At 36.4% G+C, this 24,253-nt stretch overlaps 1 protein-coding gene across 43 annotated transcripts in view; it reads right to left on the bottom strand.

The window, feature by feature from the left end:
- The window catches only part of LOC128210139 (ankyrin-2-like), a 183,313-nt gene that overhangs the window by 154,044 nt on the left and 5,016 nt on the right, over window positions 1-24,253 (bottom strand). For 40 of the 43 annotated variants that reach the window (XM_052914398.1, XM_052914431.1, XM_052914485.1 and 37 more), the window contains exons 2-3: window positions 3,603-3,704; window positions 392-490 (exon numbers count right to left, since the gene is read on the bottom strand). In XM_052914398.1, the coding sequence (XP_052770358.1) occupies window positions 392-490; window positions 3,603-3,704 (201 nt within the window). Of the gene's footprint in view, window positions 1-391; window positions 491-3,602; window positions 3,705-4,418; window positions 4,917-9,279; window positions 9,999-11,038; window positions 11,130-24,253 lie in introns of those variants that run through there. The other 3 variants (XM_052914415.1, XM_052914389.1, XM_052914351.1) reach the window with 3 other exon arrangements.

The following is a 24,253-nucleotide window of genomic DNA, read 5'->3' as shown; positions in this document are numbered from 1 at the left end:
ACCTATTAAGACATGTTTCAATCATGAAATTTTCGCTATGGAAGCACTCTTAAGCAGCAGCGTAAGTTTTACAACTAAGATATCTTATTGAGAAGGGAGCCTTTGCTTGTATGTTTTGGTTTCATTTTGAGTCAATGAAGGGGTACATCTTGACAATTCTTTAGCAAAACTAAATTGGCCTTACATGCTTCCCACTGAAACGATGATTGCCTACTTAGTTTCCAGTGAACATCTCTAATGTGGTTTAGGTGCACAATGCCAATGGCATCAGCAATTGGCACAGCAATTGGCATCACACATCAAGAGTATGGCAATAACTCAAAGACATTTTATTAAAATTGGGACAAGTAACTGTAAATGACTGTAAAGGTCATCAAAATGTCACACTCACCTTGGTGGCAGCCTCTATGTTGGCCCCTCTCTTCAGCAGCTCTGTGACAATGTTAATGTGGCCTTCCTTCGCAGCCAGGTGCAAGGCATTCAAGCCATTCTGGAAAGGTAGAACATATTTGTGGACATATACTCAATAGTGCTGTAGGCTTGATTTTTAAGACAAGACTGGCATGATTTGCAGACAAGTGGCATGGTTTAGTAGACAAGTGGCATGATTTTTAGACACGTGGCATGGTTTAGTAGACAAGTGGTATATTTTTGTAGACAAGTGGTATGATTTTGAAGACAAGTGGCATGATTTTTAAGACAAGTGGCATGATTTTATAGACAAGTGGCTACTTTCGCAGACAAGTGGCATGATTTTGAAGACAAGTGGCATAATTTTGTAGACAAGTGGCTATTTTGTAGACAAGTGGCATGATTTTGAAGACAAGTGGCATGATTTTGAAGAAAAGTGGCATGAATCAGTAAACAAGTGGCATGATAAGTGTAAACATGTGGCAGAATATTGTAACAAGAGGCATTGTTTTGCAGACAAGTGGTATTATTTTGTAGAGGGTTTGATTGTGTAGACAAGACTCATGCTTTTGCAGACAAGGGCCATGATTGCATGACATTATAGACAAATGAAATGATTTTGATAAAATAAAGTTTCCAATTGTTGTTTCATTAGCATCATATAAGAGTGCAATAATAAACCACTAGAATGAAGCAGGTACATGCATGAACAGAAACATCTCAAGAAAATGCATTTTTTTTAAGAAAACATACAAAATTGCTGACTTGTGTGGGAGTAAATGGGTTGTTGGGTATAAATAACTGCACAATAACATACCGATTATGCAATCAAGAGAGAACTGATAGGCTGGGAAAAGCATGATTTACTTGAAATGAAATCAGCTTTATTTTAGAAAATTTTCATCCCATCCCATCCAATTAGCACAGCTATGCATGGTTTCAATTACACGTGTTTTACTTGGGATTTTCTTACACAGATGGGTAATCCCAGAATCACTGAAACTATTTACTTGTGGTGTTTATACAAAGTCAGGCGGAGTATATTAATACCAGAAATAAAAGGAGATTCAGGCAAATTCTAGGAATTTGTTTTATCTTGTCTTTGATTACTTTGACTTCTCGACTGTGTCGGTACCTGAATATGTTTTGCTGTAAAAATTTGAGTGGTATCAATAAATAATTGCATACAAAAATGATGTCCTATACTTTAGTTGTATCTTAAGAGCATTACCCTACTGATGATGCATTACCCTACTGGTGATGTATTACCCTACTGGTGATGTATTACCCTACTGGTGGTGCATTACCCTACTGGTGTTGCATTACCCTACTGATGATGCATTACCCTACTGGTGGTGCATTACCCTACTGGTGGTGCATTACCCTACTGGTGATGTATTACCCTACTGGTGATGCATTACCCTACTGGTGATGCATTACCCTACTGGTGATGCATTACCCTACTGGTGATGCATTACCCTACTGGTGATGCATTACCCTACTGGTGATGCATTACCCTACTGGTGATGCATTACCCTACTGGTGATGTATTACCCTACTGATGATGCATTACCCTACTGATGATGCATTACCCTACTGGTGGTGCATTACCCTACTGGTGATGTATTACCCTACTGGTGATGCATTACCCTACTGGTGGTGCATTACCCTACTGGTGATGTATTACCCTACTGATGATGCATTACCCTACTGGTGGTGCATTACCCTACTGATGATGCATTACCCTACTGGTGGTGCATTACCCTACTGGTGATGTATTACCCTACTGATGATGCATTACCCTACTGGTGGTGCATTACCCTACTGGTGTTGCATTACCCTACTGATGATGCATTACCCTACTGGTGGTGCATTACCCTACTGGCGATGCATCACCCTACTGATGATGTATTACCCTACTGATGAGGCATTACCCTACTGGTGGTGCATTACCCTACTGGTGGTGCATTACCCTACTGGTGGTGCATTACCCTACTGATGGTGCATTACCCTACTGGTGTTGCATTACCCTACTGATGATGCATTACCCTACTGATGGTGCTTTACCCTACTGGTGGTGCATTACCCTACTGACGATGCATTACTCTACTGGCAGTGCTCCAGCTAGGCCTAAATAGCAGGGTGGGGCACCCCGCTGCCCTTTTCAAGCACCCTGCTGCCCTTTACTACACCCTGCTGTACCCTTTTGTTTGACAGAGTCAATTTTCAGAAATAAGTATGAAAATAATAAATATAAATAGTTTTGACACTAAATTAAAGAAAACAGGTAAGGTATTCATAACCAACTATTAGGATTGAAAGTAATTACAACAAATACACAATAATAATTCAACATTGGCCCTTGCAAGTGCCTGATCAAGGCTCATTGAAAGTGCCCTTTTTAACCTACATGTAGCACCCTGCCCTTTTCAAATCCTGGCTGGAGCACTGTACTGGTGGTGCATTACCCTACTGGTGGTGCATTACCCTACTGATGAGGCATTACCCTACTGATGATGCATTACCCTACTGGTGGTGCATTACCCTACTGGTGGTGCATTACCCTACTGATGGTGCATTACCCTACTGGTGGTGCATTACCCTACTGGTGGTGCATTACCCTACTGGTGATGCATTACCCTACTGGTGGTGCATTACCATACTGATGGTGCATTACCCTACTGGTGATGCATTACCCTACTGGTGGTGCATTACCCTACTGGTGGTGCATTACCCTACTGATGAGGCTTTTCTCTACTGATGATGCATTACCCTAGTGATGGATGAGGCATTACCCTACTTATGGTGCATTACCCTACCGATGAGGCATTTCCCTACTGGTGGTGCATTACCCTACTGATGGTCCATTACCTTACTGGTGGTGCATTACCCTACTGATAAGGCTTTCCTCTACTGATGATGCATTACCCTACTGGTGGTGCATTACCCTACTGGTGGTGCATTACCCTACTGGTGGTGCATTACCCTACTGATAAGGCTTTCCTCTACTGATGATGCATTACCCTAGTGATGGATGAGGCATTACCCTACTTATGGTGCATTACCCTACCGATGAGGCATTTCCCTTCTGGTGGTGCATTACCCTACTGATGGTCCATTACCTGACTGATGATGCATTTCCCACAAAATAGGTTCACTTTTCATTTCTATATCAAATGGCTTCTTCTTACCGGGTTGCTGGTGTTGATGTCAGTGCTGCCATTAAGGTAGTCCAAAACCTCTTCCAGGTTTCCATCCCGAGTCGCTCGCAGGAAATTCGTGTTTCCGTCCGTCTGAAAATATAAATTTAAATGTTACATTTTATTTCTGAATTGAATTTATATGACTCTTTCTGCTTAATTTACCAATATAAACATGTTTTTTTTCCATTTTTAGATTGAAGCCTCTTCTATTCAAAAGTATTCAAGTCATGGACTGATTGACATTTTTCTATCTTAACTTACACGATCCCTTAAAGTTGACAGTACCTTCCCCTATAGTTTTTATTCAAAATGTGAGCATGCAGTCCCACCCTATCAAAAACTGTTGTATATTTTCATTCAACCTTTAAATTTAAACCTCGACTTTGGAAATTCTAAGTTAATGTATTAATATTGAGTCAGAAAACATATTCGTAGCCCAATTCTATACAGTTTTGTGCAATTTCATTTTATGATAGCTGATCTCATTATCTATGTTTATATATATGTAAATAATTTCATGGACTGTCCAATGTTACTGCCGTTGAATCACTGGAGAATGGAGCAAACATTAACACTCTTTCTGTTGTATTTTTTCAATTATAATAAACATTACAATTATTCAAACCAGAGTTATGGGGCTTGCTATACATTTGCTTATTTTCTCTGACAACATGTGCACCAAGTTTTGTCTCTGGCAACGTATGTACCAAGTTTCATTTGAATATCTACATGTATGCTAGATCCATATTTAATTAGTTATGGCGGAAAAAATAAAATCAAAATTACCAACTGAACAAAACTTACCCAAGACACTCGCCATTTCTTTTTCAAAGCCTTCATTATTATATCCTATTTAATTTAAGCCTGGTACAAAATAAAGCTATCCGAGGAATCTGTTTTAATCCACAAATTCTATTCACAGAAATCAAGCACAAATATATAAAAGATAAACTCAACACATTTCAAATAAACACACAAGCAAGCATTACGGAGGAAAAGTATCACACAGAAGAAGCAAGCTGCTAAATCTTTTGACTTTTATAAACAATATAAATCTCCAGAAAGACTGGCGTATCTCCTGTTACTGCCACCACAGATCAGATATATAAAAGTTAAGTGCTTGGAAACACATTAACAGAATGCTAAGCCAGACTTGTAGGTGTTTGACCCCCACAAATAAAAGCCACAAATCAGAGCAGCTAGGTATTATACTAACAAACAAGCAGAAGGCTAGCCCTAAACAAAATCAAAGACAAAACATTTTCAGAAACACACACTTCACTCTGAGCTAGCATAAACCAGAGTGCCAAACAGATGGAAAGTAGATGTTTTACGGTAGCTATTTTTGGAAACCTGAGCACCAGGTGCTATGAAAAAATTACCAAACCATAAAAATTGTACACTACATTTGCCAGGTATATCTTTGATTTTCTAACATCAACACAGATGCTAAAATTACTAGAATTTGTATGAAAATCCTCCAAGATTAGGTAGATTCACTTCATATTTGAGCTGTCAAACAAATTTTGGTGGCACACCATCAATCAATCTATCTTTAATTATAGCAGGTAAACTTCTTAGATGGTGTAAATCTCTTTGGCTCCACCAAAAAATAAATAAGGCATTAAAGAAAAGGAGCCTTTACGTTAAACCTATCAAAAGGTTGTTTTTTTTCAAACCTTGTGATTGATTTTTAAATCATCAAGGAAAGTAGGAGGAAAACACCCAGGAAGATCTACCCTAAATAACCATTGACTGAACATGGATCACCCTTGACTTTTGACTAAACATAGATAACCATTTTTTTAAAAGTGAACCTGGATAACCATTGAATGACATGGATAACCAATGCATTTACTATTTGCTTAATATGGTAACCATTGAATGAACATGGATAACTATTGATTTATGACTGAACAATAAAACCATTTACTGAGAATTGATAACCTTTAACTGAGAATGGATAACCATTGACTGAGAATGGATAACCATTGACTGAGAATCATTGACTGAGGATGCCATTGACTGAGAATGGATAATTATTGACTGTGAATGGATAACTATTTACTTAGAATGCTATTGACTGAGAATGACAATGACTGAGAATGGATAGCCATTGACTGAGAATGGATAACCATTGACTGAGAATGGATAATTATTTACTTAGAATGCTATTGACTGAGAATGACAATGACTGAGAATGGATAACCATTGACTGAGAATGGATAACTCTGGACTGAACACAGATAATCATTGACTGAACATGGATATCACTGGACTGAGCATGGATAACACTGGACTGAGCATGGATAACATTGGACCGAGCATGGATAATACTGGACTGAACATGGATAACACTGGACTGAACATGGATAACAATTGACTGAGCATGGATAACTCTGGACTGAACATGGATAATCATTGACTGAACATGGATAACACTGGACTGAGCATGGATAACACTGGACTGAGCATGGATAACTCTGGACTGAACATGGATAATCATTAACTAAACATGGATAACACTGGACTGAACATGGATAACACTGGACTGATCATGGATAACATTGGACCGAGCATTAATAATACTGGGCTGAACATGGATAACACTGGACTGAACATTGATAACACTGGACTGAGCATGGATAACTCAGGACTGAAGATTGATAACACTAGCTGGACTGAACATGGATACCACTGGACTGAGCATGGATAACACTGTACCGAGCATGGATAACTTTGGACTGAGCATGGTTAACCATTGACTGAACATGGTTAACACTGGACTGAGCATGGATAACACTGGACTGAGCATAGATAACACTGGACTGAGCATGGATAACACTGGACTGAGCATGGATAAACACTGGACTGAGCATGGATAACACTGGACTGAGCATGGATAACACTGGACCGAGCATGGATAATACTGGACTGAGCATGGATAACTCTGGACTGAGCATGGATAAACACTGGACTGAGCATGGATAACACTGGACTGAGCATGTATAAAACTGGACTGAGCATGAATAACTCTGGACTAAACATGGATAACACTGGACTGAACATGGATCACACTGAGTACTGAACATGGGTAACAATTGACTGCACACGGATAACAATGGAATGAACATGGCTAACCATTGACTGAACATTGATAACCCTGGACTGAGCACGGATAACATTACACTGAACATGAATGACTCTGGACTGAACATGGGTAATACTGGACTGAACATGGATACCACTCTGGCCTTAACATGGATACCACTGGCCTTAACATGGATACCACTGGCCTAGACATGGATACCACTGGCCTAGACATGGAAACCACTGGTGTAAACATGGATACCACTGGCCTAGACATGGATACCACTGGCCTATACATGGAAACCACTGGCCTAAACATGGATACCACTGGCCTAGACATGGATACCACTGGCCTAGACATGGAAACCCCTGGCCTAAACATGGATACCACTGGCCTAGACATGGATACCACTGGCCTATACATGGTAACCACTGGCCTAAACATGGGTGACACTGGCCTAAACATGTATAATACTGGCCTAAACATGGGATGACTCTGGCCTTAACATGGATGACACTGGCCTAAACATGGAGGATACTGGCCTAAACATGGATACCAATGGCCTAAACTGGCCTAAACATGGGATGACTCTGGCCTTAACATGGATGCACTGGATAAAACAAAGATGACACTGGCCTAAACACGGATACCACTGGCCTAAAGATGGATGCCACTGGCCTAGACATGGATACCACTGGCCTAAACATGGACACCACTGGCCTAAACATGATACCACTGGCCTTAACTGGCCTAAACATGGAAACCACTGGCCTTAACATGGATGCACTGGATTAAACAAAGATGACACTTGCCTAAACACGGATACCACTGGCCTAAACACGGATGACACTGGCCTAGACATGGATACCACTGGCCTAAACATGGATACCACTGGCCTAAACATGGATATCACTGGCCTAGACATGAATACCACTGGCCTAAACATGGATACCACTGGCCTAAACATGGATATTAAACATGGACACTGGCCTAAACATGGACACCACTGGCCTAAACATGGATACCACTGGCCTAAACTGGCCTAAACATTGATACCACTGGCCTAAACTGGCCTAAACATGGATGACTCTGGCATTAACATATGACCCTCAACTAAACAATGAAGACACTGGACTGAACAAGGAAATTCATTGATTCAGAACATGGATGACTCTGGAATTAACAAGGATGACCTAGACTGAACAGTGATTACACACGGACTGAACATGAATAACCCTGGAATAAACATGGATGACCATGGACAAAACATGGATTCAAACCAAGACTAATTACCACTTGTCATCTTTTATTGCTGACCTTGAATAAAACCCTATATTATTATTGACTATTAAGAATCAGACACAGTATTAAAAATGGAAACATTGGTAAAATTGGAAACTAAAGCTCTTACTGTATCAGAAGGCATTTAAGCTTTAATTATGCAGATAGTGGTTATCTCCAACCTTCCCAGACAAGCAAGATTACCTTATACCATGGGGACACATATTGATCACGAAACCTAACCCTGCATACCTGGAACTTATTGCTTTCAAAGTAATCAATCTCATTAATTTTCTAGGCACTCTAATGAATCTTGCATGAGGTTTACATTGATTTCCAATGATAAACATGCTTTAACACTGGCTTACTAGACTATTGTATCTCGCTTTTGCATAAATCACGTTTTGCATAATGTCCATTATATTTTATCCATTTCCAATATACCTGCACAGCTCTATAAATCATAGGAAAAATCTGACAAAACATTATCCATAATGAATGAGAAAAGGTGTGATAAAAAGGACTGATAAAAATTCTTCTTCATGCTTAAATTTGGTAATGTCTTTATAATGACTTATACTGTAAAAATCATAATGCACCATGGACTCAGTTTTACATTAAAGTCTTGTGGTTTTCAAAATAAATCTAGATTGTGAGAAACTCACAGTTAAAGGGGTTAGACACCAGATGGTTTAAAAATCCGCAAATATAGTATTTGAGGGTATTTCCTAAAAACAAGCATAAAATTGTCAATGTGAGCCGGTATAGGAGGCTATTGATGTCACTTTAAATGGTTGAAATAACAAACGCAACAACCATGTTGCTGTCTCATCTGTGTTTCCTCGTTTAAAATAGCTCATAACGGTTTCCCAGGTTGTATCAGAGCTATTATATGAGTACAGATAAATATACTGACGCTATTTTTATACTAAAACTGCAAATAATGCACGTGTCGTAAGCAATGTGATACATTTAAGTCAGTAAGATTCAATGCATTTTACAGTGCACAATGATATCAATTTTATGTGTTTGACAACTTTCTTTTTTTGCAATTGTATTATCTGGTGTCTAGCCCCTTTAAGACTTGTGGTTTTCAAAACAAATCAAGGTGATGAAAAGCTGGTATTTGCATTATATAAATTATAAAACATATAAGATCATGAAACAAATTTATGTTTAAGGCATATTTTAGATTGAAATATAGATTAAATTAGGGAAAACTTAGCTACATAATTATAATCAAATCTTAACATCTATATAATTACACATAAGTCATTGCTTTAGAATACCTACCCTACGAGCCATTCTGTCAAAGCCTATCCTTAACTGTGCTCTCGTGCACTAGTCACAAACATCCAGCCTATCGCACCCTTTCCCCGCTTTCTTCTTTGTTTTTGTCCAAATATTCCGAATACCAAAAAAATCTCCTTTTATGGAAAACAACAAGAAAGCAATAAGATTTCCCTACAAGGTCAATTCAGAGAACCAGTCATGTGGCCAAGTTATAGTAGCACTGAGCCACAGTTGTTTGGCAGACTGTGTCTCCAGTTATTTTCATAATCAATACCCATGCACCAGAGTGAAAATCAATAACCAGTCCACATGGTTTCTATGGTAATTCTGATGACAGTGCTGGCCTGTGATGTTCTGGCATTTTCTTTAAAAGCTAAGCCAATATGCTATTGGTCTCGTGTCTTCATATTTGCATTTTATAATCCAAAAATTATACTGCTAATCTTAATATTAGAGTCATTACAGAATCTGTATTAAGTTCTGGTTTTATTCAGTTTCAGTAAAATTATGCATTTTTCAAGGCATTTATTCTCAGAATCTGCAATTGAAACTCAGCACAGTAAGAAGTGATCGAGTGTAACAATTAAATTTCCATGATTTTCTCTTTTTTCTATAATAAACATCCCCTGATGGCCAGTGTTCACTCAGATGTCAATTGATTTAAAGAACTAAAGTTAGTGTTCCTCAAATGACGAGGCACTTTATCATATATGTTTGATGACTTCTCCAGCTAACACCCTGAGAAATACTGCGTAATTTGGCAGAGTTGCCAATATTTCCAAGACCATGGATAACAGCTGTACATGAAAGCATATAGCGATGACAGAAGTTATGACACTGACGTAGGAAACTATAAGATCTACAATGCTCAACGACCAACAAAAACATATATTCTGATGAGTGGTTTTAATTATCGGTCTTGTGTTCCATTGTTGCATATAACATAAGAATACATGTCATGGTTTCAGAAACAATATTAAGTTCCTGCATGTAAGATTAATTATAGTATGCATTTAGTCACATATAGTATTGTAAACAGCAGATGGCAATAGACATATTATTCCCATAGGGCATATCAATGAGACATTAACATTGAGAGTCAGGCATTTTTAAGAAAGTGCAATCATTTAGTATATTTTTTTTAGAGTACAGGCTCATGCCTTGACCAATGAGATCGCTGGCCAGATTCACATTTATACATTTAAAAGAACTCTGAAAACCACACACCCATAAACAGATAACAACCCCCAAATTTGCATTTTGTCATTAATTGGTTTTATTAAGTGGCTGTATAGAAGCTCCACATGCATGCTGGCTTAGTGTAGAGGCAATTTACGCTCAACACTAAGAAAGTTAGCATTCTTGGTCTTCTTAAGTTGGTGCTGGGCTGTGTCCAGCCTGCCAAAGTGTTTAGATGACCAAAAATTAGCTAAGTAAAGTTTTACTTAGATAGATCTTTAATTAACAGGCCAAATGGTTAATCATAGGCATGCGAGTTATGTGACATTAACAATTACAGCATAATTTTCTTATCAAACCAGACACAAACTTGTGAAAACGCAGTTCATGCATAATAAATGCATCGCACTTTCCATAATAATTTATTATTTATCGTGATAATAATTAATTATTCACTATCATGGCTAGGAACGCTGGCATCTGTGTGTCTGTTATCCAATACTGCTATATAAAGGCTAAATAATTCATAATTCCAAAACAAAAAAGCATCACTGTATAATAAATACAAAATGCGTCTTACCATAGTTCGCCCAAGTCCAAATACAGACTTAACAGACCGTCAAGCCCCCCCAGAAATCAGAAATTTCTAGCTGGATATTCCGAATGCAACCAGGAGCTACAAACTTTAGTCATGCATTGATCAGGACATAGGACATATCTGTATATCAACTTCCTAACATATTCATGGTGTCTGCTGTTTGTGCTTCATCCCTGGAAACATTATTTCATTCTCCATAGATAAATCAATAGGGCATTAACAAGGGAATAGACATCAGTAAACACAAACAACCCATCAGGCCATTTTGTAACCAAAGAATAGAGTAATTTGTAAATCAATTTTTCCTTTTTCGGTTTAACAATGGTTTTAAAGCCATCCGATCAATTTGAAACAACATATTCGCAAACAGTCTTCAAATTCAGACTTTTTACATTACTTAACGTAAAAAACTGTAACATAGCCCAATTTTTTAAATTGAGAATCTGAATATTTTACCAGAGCAGGGTTTGCAATCTTGTGCTAATTTAGACCACTGGTATGTGTCAACATTTGTTTTGTTGATGAAATATCAAGTCTTGCCTTGGTCACCAAGCCGGACAAGCGGGTTTTCTCCGGGTATTCCGGTTTTCCCCACAACACAAGACCACACTTTTGCACAACAACGTGCCAATGAGAGTGATTAACATAAGTTGCAATAGCTTGTTTCACAATCGTTGTAAAATAAATAAGTTTAAACTAAGTATCAATTCTTGCATATAATTCAGACAGAGTAAGCAGATTCCATTGGGCATTGGTGGTGGTGGTGGTGGGGGGGGGGGGGGTCCCTCTATCAACAAGGGGCATAACTCTACAATTATTAAAGCCAAAGATGTTGAACTTGATACCCTTACACTAAGGCTTTCATGGACAAAGGTTACAAACAAAATTACTACACAAATGATACAACAACAGCTCAACTTAAATTTCATTTAAGAATCATGAAACTTAACATCTATCATGTTAATTTGCAGAAAGTCAGGGTTTCATGATCGAAGCACTGAAACTTAATAGACCTTGCAATTTTCACTCATGCAAAGTTTTCAGAAAAAATCATTGCATGTCGAAGGCAGACAGCAACTTTTCTGAACTTATCCTTAATTATGTTAATTTGACTGATTTCCTATTTCCGACAAAAGTATCTCTCAAATTTACACAAAATTGAAACTGTTTACTCAGGAAACTTGTAGCCCTCCTTCCATAGTTTGAATGACTGTGTACAAGCTACATCATATTGCAAAGAAGGTAAATGGATAACCACAAAAATATTTCTGGGTGCAGTGTCTACTTAAAAATATAATGCAAACTTCAAAACAATACTAGTTATTATATTGATTCCAGTTATGTTTTCAAGACCAATACTCTTTTTCTCTAAATATATTCTTTGATTTTTTAAAATATTTTCAATTCTAGCTAGAATTGTTTTTTTAATGTTCTCTTTTTTTTCCAAGGGAGGGAAATCTGAAAAAGGTTGATATACAAAAAACTGATCAGTTGCTTCCCTTGTTAAAAATATTTGACCGAAGCAATATGTACTATTTATTTTAAGTCCAAATCAAAGATGCAGATTTTATAATCAACAAGAAAAATGTTACCCATAAATACAATTTATGCCTACATATAATTAAATGAATTGGCTGACATTAAAATTATGACCACAAGTTATAATACACTTTTATCCAGGATTGCATGGTAACTCAACATTCTTTTTCTCACAGTAAAGTCATTACTTTAATAACAATATTTTGATCCCAAGGAACTATCATTTAACATAATAACTAGAGATGGTGAAAGATCTGTCTATGGCATGTCGAAAAACAATTTTAACTTCAATATTTAAAGGTTTTCTTTTCAAATTACAACAGAAATGTAGGCTGACATGAAAGGCAGTTAATGTTGTCTTAAATCATGATGAATGACAAAAAAAGAGAATATTTATTGCTTGTTGTTAATTTTAAAGCTGCACTCTCCAAGATTAATAGTTTTCAAAACTTACGTTTTTTTACTTTGAATGATCAATCTGCATAAATTATATATCTGGAAACCTGTGATATAAGACTGGTGATAAAATATCATATTGCAGTTTCTAATATTAAAGTTTTGCAGCTAAAAGCGTTACTGGCGCTATAAAAAATGAGTTTTTTTGCATAAAACATCAATTTTCGAATGTAAACATGAACGAGACTGTGATCTGATACTTTGTCAGCAGTGATTTATCATTGGGTTCCAGACATTAAGCAAAAGTTGGCTCATTCCAAGACAAAAATTATAGAAATTGTCAAACTGTCAATCTGTGAGAGTGCAGCTTTAAATCATGATGAATGATCGATAAGAAAACTGTAGTCAGGAAATATATTTCCTCTAGTTTATTTCAAAGTGCACAACAATCAAGCCATTCCAATCACAAACAGCTCCATGGAGCATGACCCTCCGCCTTCCCCTTCAGAAAATCCCGAATACGACAAAATGCATCATGTCAGAGGATCGATACTCAATTACAAATATATTCTCCGGGGTATCCCAAAATTTCATTTTGAGTTTATTGACACATTGAATGTTTTTGTTAACATGTATTCATATGCAAGGTAGCCAACCAGTATGCCACTGGTCAAGGGCATGATTTGATTGTAAAGTCAACCAATCAATAACTGATTGGCAATCAGGGGCAGATCCAGGATTTGACATCAGAGGGGTCAAAATTAAGGGGGCATAACCTTTTGACTTGCTCCCCTCCCTCAGAACCATTTTTTTGGGGGGGTTTGAAGTGTTGGCAGGGGGTTGGAGGTACTCTCTCATGATAATTTTAACTATTTCTAGTCCGGAATTGAACATTTTGGGCATAATTTTTTTTTTCCTTATTGAAACAAATAGTAAACTTGATCAATTAAAGGGGGGGATGCTGGGTGGCCCTCCCCCGACCCACCCCTGGCAATAACCATATGAATTGTTACTTCAATCATCAATCTGTCTAGATACATGTTTCTAATTTAATGATTTTTTATTCCATTTTAGGAAAGTGGGGTATGTGGATATTCTGTTGTTGCAGTTTTTCAGAGTAACACAAAATGCCTTTAGTCTGGCAACATGATAGTGACAATACTTAAAGAACTGCAAAAATCTTGAATCTATTTAATAATGGCAATGCATGCTGACAAAACCGTCCAAGGCTATCCCGACTACTAAACGTTCTTACTTTAAGAAACAAACAAACTAAAAATGCTACTAGAGACCAATAAAAAATAATATACCACCATATAGAACCATAACTTTCTGAGAAAGCAAGACATAAAACAAACATTTACAGACATATATGGCAATGTTTTGTAATGCTTCCAAAATCATAAACAACTCAAAAACAGACAAATCAATGCGGCTTCATTGCAAATAATCAAATGATCTTTATTGTTTTGATTTCTGGTGTTTTGAACTCTGGTACAAGACATTTGATAGGAATTGTTCATGCACTTAACTTTCCTTACTTTTAAGCCCTCATGTACAAAACTAAGGCCAAAAAAAATGGTTTGGTTAGGGTTACATCCATTACAAACACAGGTAGGCTTATTTTATTAACCTTTATTTAAGAATATTATTGTCATCATTGGAGAATGGTGTTGAAGTTGTGTTCTGTATAAGCTTTTAAGTTTTAATCTACATATAAAAACATACCAAAAAAATTAACCTACTATCAAAATGGTAACTAGGGTATCCTGAACCAAATGTAATTTTTTAATAGGCCTTAGTACTGTTGAACTCATATGATATGAGCATGAGTTGTACATCAAGTCAATGACCGTGCTCTTCTCTCATTGTTCTTCAGAAAAGGGCATAATTAAATGATAAATCAGTGGTTATTGACCTTGTTTCACATGGTATTACCTCTAGCAACATGTCTACCAAGTTTCATTTGAATATCTTTAACGGTTTTTGAGTAATCAGGCAAAGGCAAGTATTTGGGCGACTCAAAATACTATACATATAAAAACAGATAAGTTCAATTTGAATTTAATGAAAAGATTGGTACTCTCCGTAAATTAAATTAAATGTGCGCATGCTGAAACAAGCACCTGCAAGATCACGAAATATCTTGCAAACATAGGTTGTGTAATTAAAGTTTTTGTTGACCTCCAAGAAATTATCTAAAATTGGAGAAGGAGTCCGGTCATACCCCTCTCCACCTTCCAGCCGCCTCCCAACATCTGAACAAATTTACCCCCCCCCCCCAAAAAAAACCCGACCTCTTGAGACCATATAGATTTTTACTTAAAGTGTAATAATGTATGCCCTAATGCAAATCGTATAGTGTTTTATACACCTTGTACCTTGTAATGGTTAAATAGTTCAAGTCTACAGGTAAAATTGCAGTGCAAATATGCATGTATTTTACAAACACGACAGGCTTCATCCTTTGGGCAGAACTTAATCGATTAAACACCGGACAGCAATTCCTTCCCCTTGCATTTATATAAAACACAACACTCGTCAAGGGAAATCACTGCTAAAAATTGCAAGCATTGATTTGATTATTTACCTCAACAAAATTAAGTTCTTATGAGGAATTCAATTTGTAATTAGATCACAAAAACATTATAGCAAAGTTTTCCGTGCCATTCCGATTGACTGTCTTCTATTTTTGAATATTTAATCATTAATGGCAATGTGATTCCATTACTAAATTCTTTTCTGAGAAAATTCAGCATAACTGAATTACTTTCGGAGAACATTTATCAAAACAAAAGACATGGATTTAGTTTTGAAGTCTTGTTGCAGAAAATGTCAAAATTTGAAAGCTGTAATTCTTTCAGCAAAATTAATTGCAAAACATTATCAAATGCATAATGTTTAAGTATATTTATTTTTACCTCCATTTCTTGGGAACCTTTTAGTCCATACTTATTGTAACCATGGTTTCCATGACCTTGCTCACTATGGTGATGACCTTGTTTAACTCCATGTTTGCTATGGTGACCATGTTTATCGCTATGGTGGTGACTATGTGTATCACTGTGGTGGTGACCATGATCATATCCATGGTGATGACCTGGTATGTTGCTATGGTGATGACCCGGTATGTTGCCATGGTGGTGACCTGGCAAGTTGCTATGGTGATGACCTGGTATGTTGCTATGGTGACCATGTCTTTCCCCATCATGCTCATGGTCGCTATGTTCATAAGGCCACCAGTGTTGATGGTCAAGCGTAAACTGAGTCGAGGTAGAAGTGAAAATGGCTGCCATTTTTGATGAAATGTTTTACCCTCTAAATATTTGAAGTACTTCTATGGTTCACAAGTTCAAATAGTTCCTGCCCATCAAATGGTCTTCTTTCACTTAATACTGCATGTTCTCTTTACTTTCCAACACTTCTCTAGTTTTGCAAGTTCACATTATTCCAAAAATAATCCCACAATGATCCAGAAAGGAAAGCAATATCTTGATAAGAAAGACCAACAACCTAAGCAGCATTCTACAGCTGTCATTTCTCTGAATCCATTCATGGGCTCAATTTTCCGTCCTTATAAGACTCCTATAAGACGTTCTTATCTGGAGGGCTGATAATAATTCCAATTTGAACAGTTGTCACAAATGAGCTGTTATGCTAATAGCATCAATTGGAGTTATTTGACTTTCTCAACAATATCTGATCAATGGCGCACTACAATTAAATCCCCACTAGGATTGCGGCATCACCTCCCAAAAAGTCTTAAAATTGACAGAAAGTATTTTCTTTGGAGAAAATATTACTTGAAAATTGTGGAATTCGTCTGTCAATTTCTCGTCCCGTCTAATAACGTCCAATGAGAGACGGAGAAGAAATGGTAGGATTGGCCAATAAACGTAACATAAAACGGAGAAAATTAAAGTTTCACATTAGTGTAACATGACACAATCGAAAATTCCAGACTACTACAATGTCTTTTAAACATGTCGATTAAAATAAAATCCTGCAAAATGTGTGGGAGTTCAATAACAAGCTTTTCTTTGAAGGAATGATAAAGCTTTGAACTATTTTGTGAGCTACTACATATTAGTTCATTGCTTCAAATGAGCCAATCAGAGTCCAGTGGTCAAAACTAACACAAGCCTGCAAGCCCTGCACTGGTAAAATGTCTAAATTTTATATAGCAGGGCTTGTTGAAAAATTTGATGCCACACAATAGTAGAAGAATTCAGGCTTGTTTATCCGAAAGTCTAATTTCGATGTCTGAGAGTCAAGAATTTTGGGCACTGTATTTTGTCTATTTGACTACGTGAACGAATCAATTATAAAATGGGGCCATGATGTTTTACTTAAAACTTTAGAGATTCAACAACTAACTACTAGTCTGTTAAAGTACATTTATTCCTATTGTCGCTGTTGCTCCCTTAAAATAAAATTGTTTAATTTGTATTTCATGAACCATAACCTATACTTAAATTGGTTAAAAAAGCCCCCCCCCCCCCCCCCCGCCCAATATGAAATATTACTTCTGGAGCTCTGTGTCAGAAAACATAAGCTTTGTTATCTTATAATTATCTTTTATTTATGTCATCCTTCAAAACACAGACAAAATATTACAACAACAAAAACAGAACAATGCTATTTGTGCTCCATAAAAACCATCCCCAAATGTGTTCTTGGCTGGAAGTCCAAACCATGGGAACATAAATAAGCCATTTCCGGACAGTTTCTTCACTTCAATTGAATAAATCATTCACAACATCATTAAAGAAAATGGCATCCCTAGATTTACACAGCCAAAGTTTTTTCCTTCATTAGTGAATAATATATGTTTAAGGAGAAATGTAATTGTCAGTAAACATTTATGGGAAAAGGGATGTCAAGAGACAATTTAAAGCATGTTCATATCTATTTGTATTCAAAATATTTTTTATGATAAACTTTAAGAGAACAATTAAACCAAGATTCCCTAAAAATATATATAATAACTGCACATACAAGGTAAAGAAATTTTGTGACTTTTAAGTGACCTTGAGAAAGGTCAACATGTAATAAGTATGTGACCTTGACAGGGATGTGATTGACCTGGCAGCCGGAGGGCTGAAACATTTTCGGCCATGGGTTTATAGGGCTCTCTTTGGGTCAAAAGTGCACTGCTGTAAAAGATGGCTTTTTAGAAGCTCTTCTGAGAGCTCTCCTGATTTAAATTCGAAGCAAAGTGGAATATTAACTTAAACAACTGAAAGCAACCAAATATTTTTTTTTTCAGGTAAAAAAAAAAAAAAAAAATCAGGTAAAAGGTATTTTTTTATATATATTTTTTTTTGGGGGGGGGGGGTCTCTGGGGCCATAAGATCACAACTCACATCCTTGCTTGAGGTCGGTCAACATGAAATAAAGTATGTGACCTTGAGGATTATCAACATGAAATATGTATGTGACCTTCAGAACAGTTAACATGTAGGAAATATGTGACCTTGAGAACAGTCAATGAGTAGGAAATATGTGACCTTGAGAACAGTCAACATGAAGCATTTGACCTTGAGAACAGTTAACATAGGAAACATGTGACCTTGAGAACAGTCAACATGAAGGAAGTATGTGACCGTGAGAACAGTTAATGTGAAAGAAGTATTTGACCTTGAAGACCGTCAATGTGAAGGAAGTATGTGACTTTGAGAACAATAAATGTGAAGGAAGAATGTGACCTTGAGAACAGTGAATGTGAAGGAAGTAGGTGACCTTGAGAACAGTCAGTGTGAAGGAAGTAGGTGACCTTGACAACAGTGAATGTGAAGGAAATAGCTCACCTAGAGAATGGTTAACATGAAAGAAATATGAGACCTTGGCAACAATTAACATGTGAAGGAAGATTGTGACCTTGAGAACCGTCAATGTGAAAGAAGTATGTGACCTTGAGAAGCATCAATGTGAAGGAAGTATGTGACCATGAGAACAGTCAATGTAGTGGAAGTCAGTTACCGTGAGAACAGTCAATGTGAAGGAAGTATGTGACTGTGAGAACGGTCAATGTCAAGGAAGTAGGTGACCTTAACAACAGTGAATGTGTAGGAAATAGCTCAACTAGAGAATGGTTAACATGAAAGAAATATGTGACCTTAGCAACAATTAACATGAAGGAAGTATGTGACCTTGAGAAAGACCATGATGAAGGGTATATTAAACTTTGAAAAAGACAACTATGAAGGAAATATATGACCTTGAAAAAGGCCACAATGAAGAATGTGAGTCACCTTGAGAAAGACCATTAAGTTTGACCTTTTAGGTAAAGACCTGGGCCTTTTATGTGACACGTTGCTTCATCACGGTGACTTACTATGGCATTTTTTTAAATCCTATACTGCATGGTCAGGATACAGACTATACAAGGTTTACTTTGGACAGACGCGCTTACACACACACATGAACATACACGGAACAGCCATTGTGACAGCCATATCGAGCCAATTACAAGCAGTTTCAAGAACAGCTTGACCATGTGACCATCTGTCACTTCTTAAGACTGCTATGGAAAACACACGGAATATTCTGATACAGCCACTGTGACCAAGTATGCAAATCACTTGTCCACAGCTGACCTCAAACCTTCATCAATAAATGTCTCAAGCTTAATTAGATAGAAATGGCCGATGAATATAGTAAATTTGCAAACATTATAATTCTCAGGGGGAAAAAGAAAATGGCCTGGTAATTGAAGAGCAAATTATAATATATTGGCTGAGTTGACCAGTCAGGATAATTCCAAAGTATAACATGTAAGATATAGAAGATATTTCACGAGTGGTCATTCAATATGATTTTTTTAAACAAATTTTCTAGAATTGATAAAATGAGCCTTGAGCCTTTTATGTTTATGTTTAAACTTTCGTCTTCTGAGTTTGTTTCTGTAGTTTTTCATATAAATATTGTTTGAGAAATTTTGAATTGAAGTAGGCCGACCATGAATTTGGCATTCTTTTTAAATCATATATACTAATTTGATGAATTACAGACGACTAAGTATCTTTTAATACGCATGTTGCTTCATAACATATACCATGTACAAAACTATGCACAAAGACTTTGTGTAACCCTTAATTAAAACTAACTTCATTAACATAGACTTGTTGTACAAAAGATTGAAGCTTCAATAAATTAAGACACCTGCTTAAAGCAGTTTTGAAACTGAAAGTAAACATTAAAATGGACAAGTCCATTTTACATACCGGTAATAGGTAAGGCAGCATATAAATCAAATATAATTCAAGTATTGGTACATATGTTTTCACTGCAAAGATTAATAAAAAAAATACTAACTAAAGACAATTCTCTGATAATGAGAGATTTTTAATTTTTTTTGAAAATTGTACTATATTGCTTCAGTAATTAACTTTAATACTCAAAGGGAAACAACCCCTACATGATATTTCCAGACAGCCTTCTCAATTACCTCCCTTGGTTGGTAAGATATCAAGTGAGATCATAAACCACAAATTATGCAAATAAGCACAAAAATAGTCATAAATAACTTAAATGCACATAATAGTTCATTTAAGCAAGGATTGACTGCAGTGTTTTCGCATTCAGTGCTTTATAAAGGTTAAGCTGTTTTGTCTGATAAAAATCTTAAATGTGGTCAGGTTACACCATCCCATTGACCAGAGAAATGTCAAAAACGATTGGGGAGATTTTGAAAATAATTTAAACAAGTTTTGCTGCAAATTTGCCAAGTAATAAACCAATCAATAAAAGCTCTGATTGCATGTTGACTCGGTGAGATAAAATCACTTTCCGACAACGCTCAATAAATAAAGCATTCAGGATGTACACCACTTGAAACTTTGACAGGCCCTGAACAAGCCTGTGTGTTAAATGCATTTATCAAGTTATTTTTTAACTCACAGCAACATGTGGGTAATCTTTATAAACTTTTTTTCAGTTTTTCGGATCCCAAATTTTTCAGCATCCAAAATGTGCAATTATAATAATGTATCTGACTAATGAAAAAATTGATGCATAAAACACATCATTATACTGAAGAGTTAGTTACACAGAACGGATGATCTATTATTTCATTTTGTTTCGGGCCAATTTTGTTTTACTCTCCAAAGAACTGCAAATGGTTCTCTTACTCATCAATAAATACATCTGCAAAAATTTCTCCAATATTCATTGCGCAAACATTCCAACAACCAATTTTACCAACACTTTGCTATTCTGGGTCCCTTGCCATCCTGGTCGAATGTCACATCACTTAAAAACAGAGATCAGATATCAGATTATATAGAAGCCAAACTTGGCCTGTAATTTAGAATTCCCTGCTGAGCACATTCAGCTATTAGATATTTAGATATAACATCTCTAGGATCTTTAACCTAGGTATAAGTTTCCATCTGACATAATTTTTAAAATACCTCCAGTATTACTTTTTTGTTCTCTAACGCTTACTGTACGTCATCAGATCGGCCATAGAATAGAATTTTTTTAACATTAAACTGTTTATTGTATACTTGTTCAGAAACTGACAGATAGTTGGTCAGACAGACAGACAAACAGACAGACGGACACACAGACACACACACAGACAAGACACACAGACAGACAAGACACACAGACAGACACACACACAGACAGACACTTGGTCAGAAACTGACCAATAGTTGGTCAGACAGCTGACCAATAGTTGGTCAGACAGACAGACGGACAGATACTTGGTCAGAAAAACTGACAAATTGTTGGTCAGACAGACAGACAGGCAGAAATAAAGATAGACAGACAGACTAACAGACAATTGGTCAGACACACACACTGGCAGAAAGACAGACAGACTAACAGACAATTGGTCAGACACACACACTGAGGCAGAAAGATAGATAGAGTCAGACAAATAGAAATGTCAACAGAGAGATGACAGATTGACAGATTGTTAAACAAACAATAGCTGCAGGAAATTTGCTATGCAACATCATAAATTATTTTACAATATCCTATTCAATTTACTGAATATCAAGTACTTTGCATCAATTTGCATCATATATTTCTATATTGTCTAACAACCTTCATGCACATCCTGCAAATTTTCTGATTTTTATTGATGACCTTGATCAAATTTAACTCATTTTTCATGGTTACTCCGAAGCCAATTCAACCAACAGCCAATATAACGCCGTTGCATGCAAATTGCAATGGAGGCATTAATAAAGATGTTTCCCAATAGCACCGAGGATGTTATATGATTTTTTGTTAGGGCATGCAAACGTGCATTTTCGCAACAAACTGAACATTCTATCTTAGCACTTTAAAATAACAGAGGATACATAAAATGTCTGTCAGTCTGCACGGCCATCTATAGAGTTAATGTACCATAAAACGATAATCATTTTACACAAGCTATATACTGCCTCATCAAAACTGTTCCTCAGCATGGAATCAATAGATCGAAATCAATCCCAATGAGGATGTATGAATACCAGTTAAAACATATCCAGGGGCAGACCCCAGGATTAAACATGAGTGTGATGGGTATGGAGGGTGGGGCATAATCCCCAAATTATACATGGGCCTAGAAAAATACTTTTGTCTTGGGTAACCCGACCCCACCTATGAAAAAGGCACGGACATTCTGTTTTTATAGTCAGTTGTTAAAAAAAATGTATATATAAAAAAATGTGTGTGTGTGTTTTAATATGTAGTTTAAAACATTTTATGTTTCATACAGAAGATTACTTTAACACCATTTTCCAATGATGGCAATAATATTCCTATATATATAAAGCCTAATAAAAATAAATAAATTTAAAGCAAACCAACCCAACCTATTTTGAAAAGGATGTAACCCTAATCAAACACAAAAAATTTGGCCATGGGGTGTGTACTTATCCAAAGATAGATAAACAGCAAACCAACCCTACCTATTTTTGAAAAGGATGCAAAGCCTAACCAAACAATATTATTTTGGCCATGTGGCGTGTGCATTAGGACTATTTTTAGTTCTTCTTATCCAAGTGCCCCCCCCCCACTCCCTGGATCTGCAGTAATCACCAAATGATTCATATAACAGATTCCATAATGGAAGCAAATAACCAAAATATCAAATGTGAATTAGCATCTCTTATGGGTGTAAATTTGAACACCAGCTTCACAGCTCCTTGATGGATTAAACCGCCAGGAGCTTACCATTGGGAATTCATTTTCTGAAAACCACTATCCAAACCACAATGCAATCCATTTATGTGGAAACATAATGATTAATACAGTAATTGTCTGGATCTCAAAGCCATCAAGAAAAGTGGTAAAAACAATTCATACAATATAATGCTGGTACATGTACATGTATATATATAATATTAAGTTTTTAAGCTTCAGAAAGCTATATTCAAGAACCATTCACATTAAAAGTAAATGATGGTGCATAGTGATATTGGTGATTCAAATGCAATTCTGTATATCATAAGCACTATAAGTGTTCCAAATTATATTTTGTCCAATGCTCATCTTTTTTCTTTTTTCTTCAAACAAGGGGTATACCTCAAGAACCTCAACATAACTTAATTATTACAGCTTGAGTTATGGCCTTGATTCATACTCTTTATTATATCTGGCAACAGGTGTACCAAGTTTCATTTAAAGCTGCACTCTCACAGACTGAACGTTCATACAACTTTTTGAATTTTTGTCTTGGAACGAGCCAATTTTTGCGAAAATCCATGGAAACAAGTTATATAAGACTGCTGACAAAAACTTAGATCGCAGATTTTTATATTCAAGTTCAAAAATTAATGTTCAATGCATTTTTCTTAAACCGTCTGGAAATATGAAAAGCTGCTATCTGAACTTTTGTCAGCAATCTTTTATCATTGTTTTGCAGATATTTACGCATATATTTGCTCTTTCCAAGACAAAAAATAAAAAAGTTGTAAACAACGTAAATCTGTGAGAGTGCAGCTTTAAATATCCTGAACAGTTCTTAAGTTATAGCCAAGGTTAAAGTTATTGCATGGCAAGTTATTGCACGGGAAGTTATTGCAAGACAGACATGGCCACCAAGGCTCTGACAATTCTTCCACTAATTCATCAAGAAATAGACAAGCTAACACACAAACTGGAAATCATGAACACCACCAGGTTCATGGGCATGTCTGTATTTTCAATCAGAATTCCTAACCTCTGTCTGCAGCCAACAATTAAATTACAATACCTAAGCAGGCAGGCCTGTTGCAATACTTTTTCATAGGTTTTTTCTTTAGGTTAGCGGTAAATAAA

The sequence above is a fragment of the Mya arenaria genome, chromosome 2 (genome assembly GCF_026914265.1).
Source record: "Mya arenaria isolate MELC-2E11 chromosome 2, ASM2691426v1".
Classification (NCBI taxonomy): Eukaryota; Metazoa; Mollusca; class Bivalvia; order Myida; family Myidae; genus Mya; species Mya arenaria.
The sequence above is the reverse complement of the archived record's forward strand: the minus strand, read 5'-3'. Positions and strand labels throughout refer to the sequence as shown.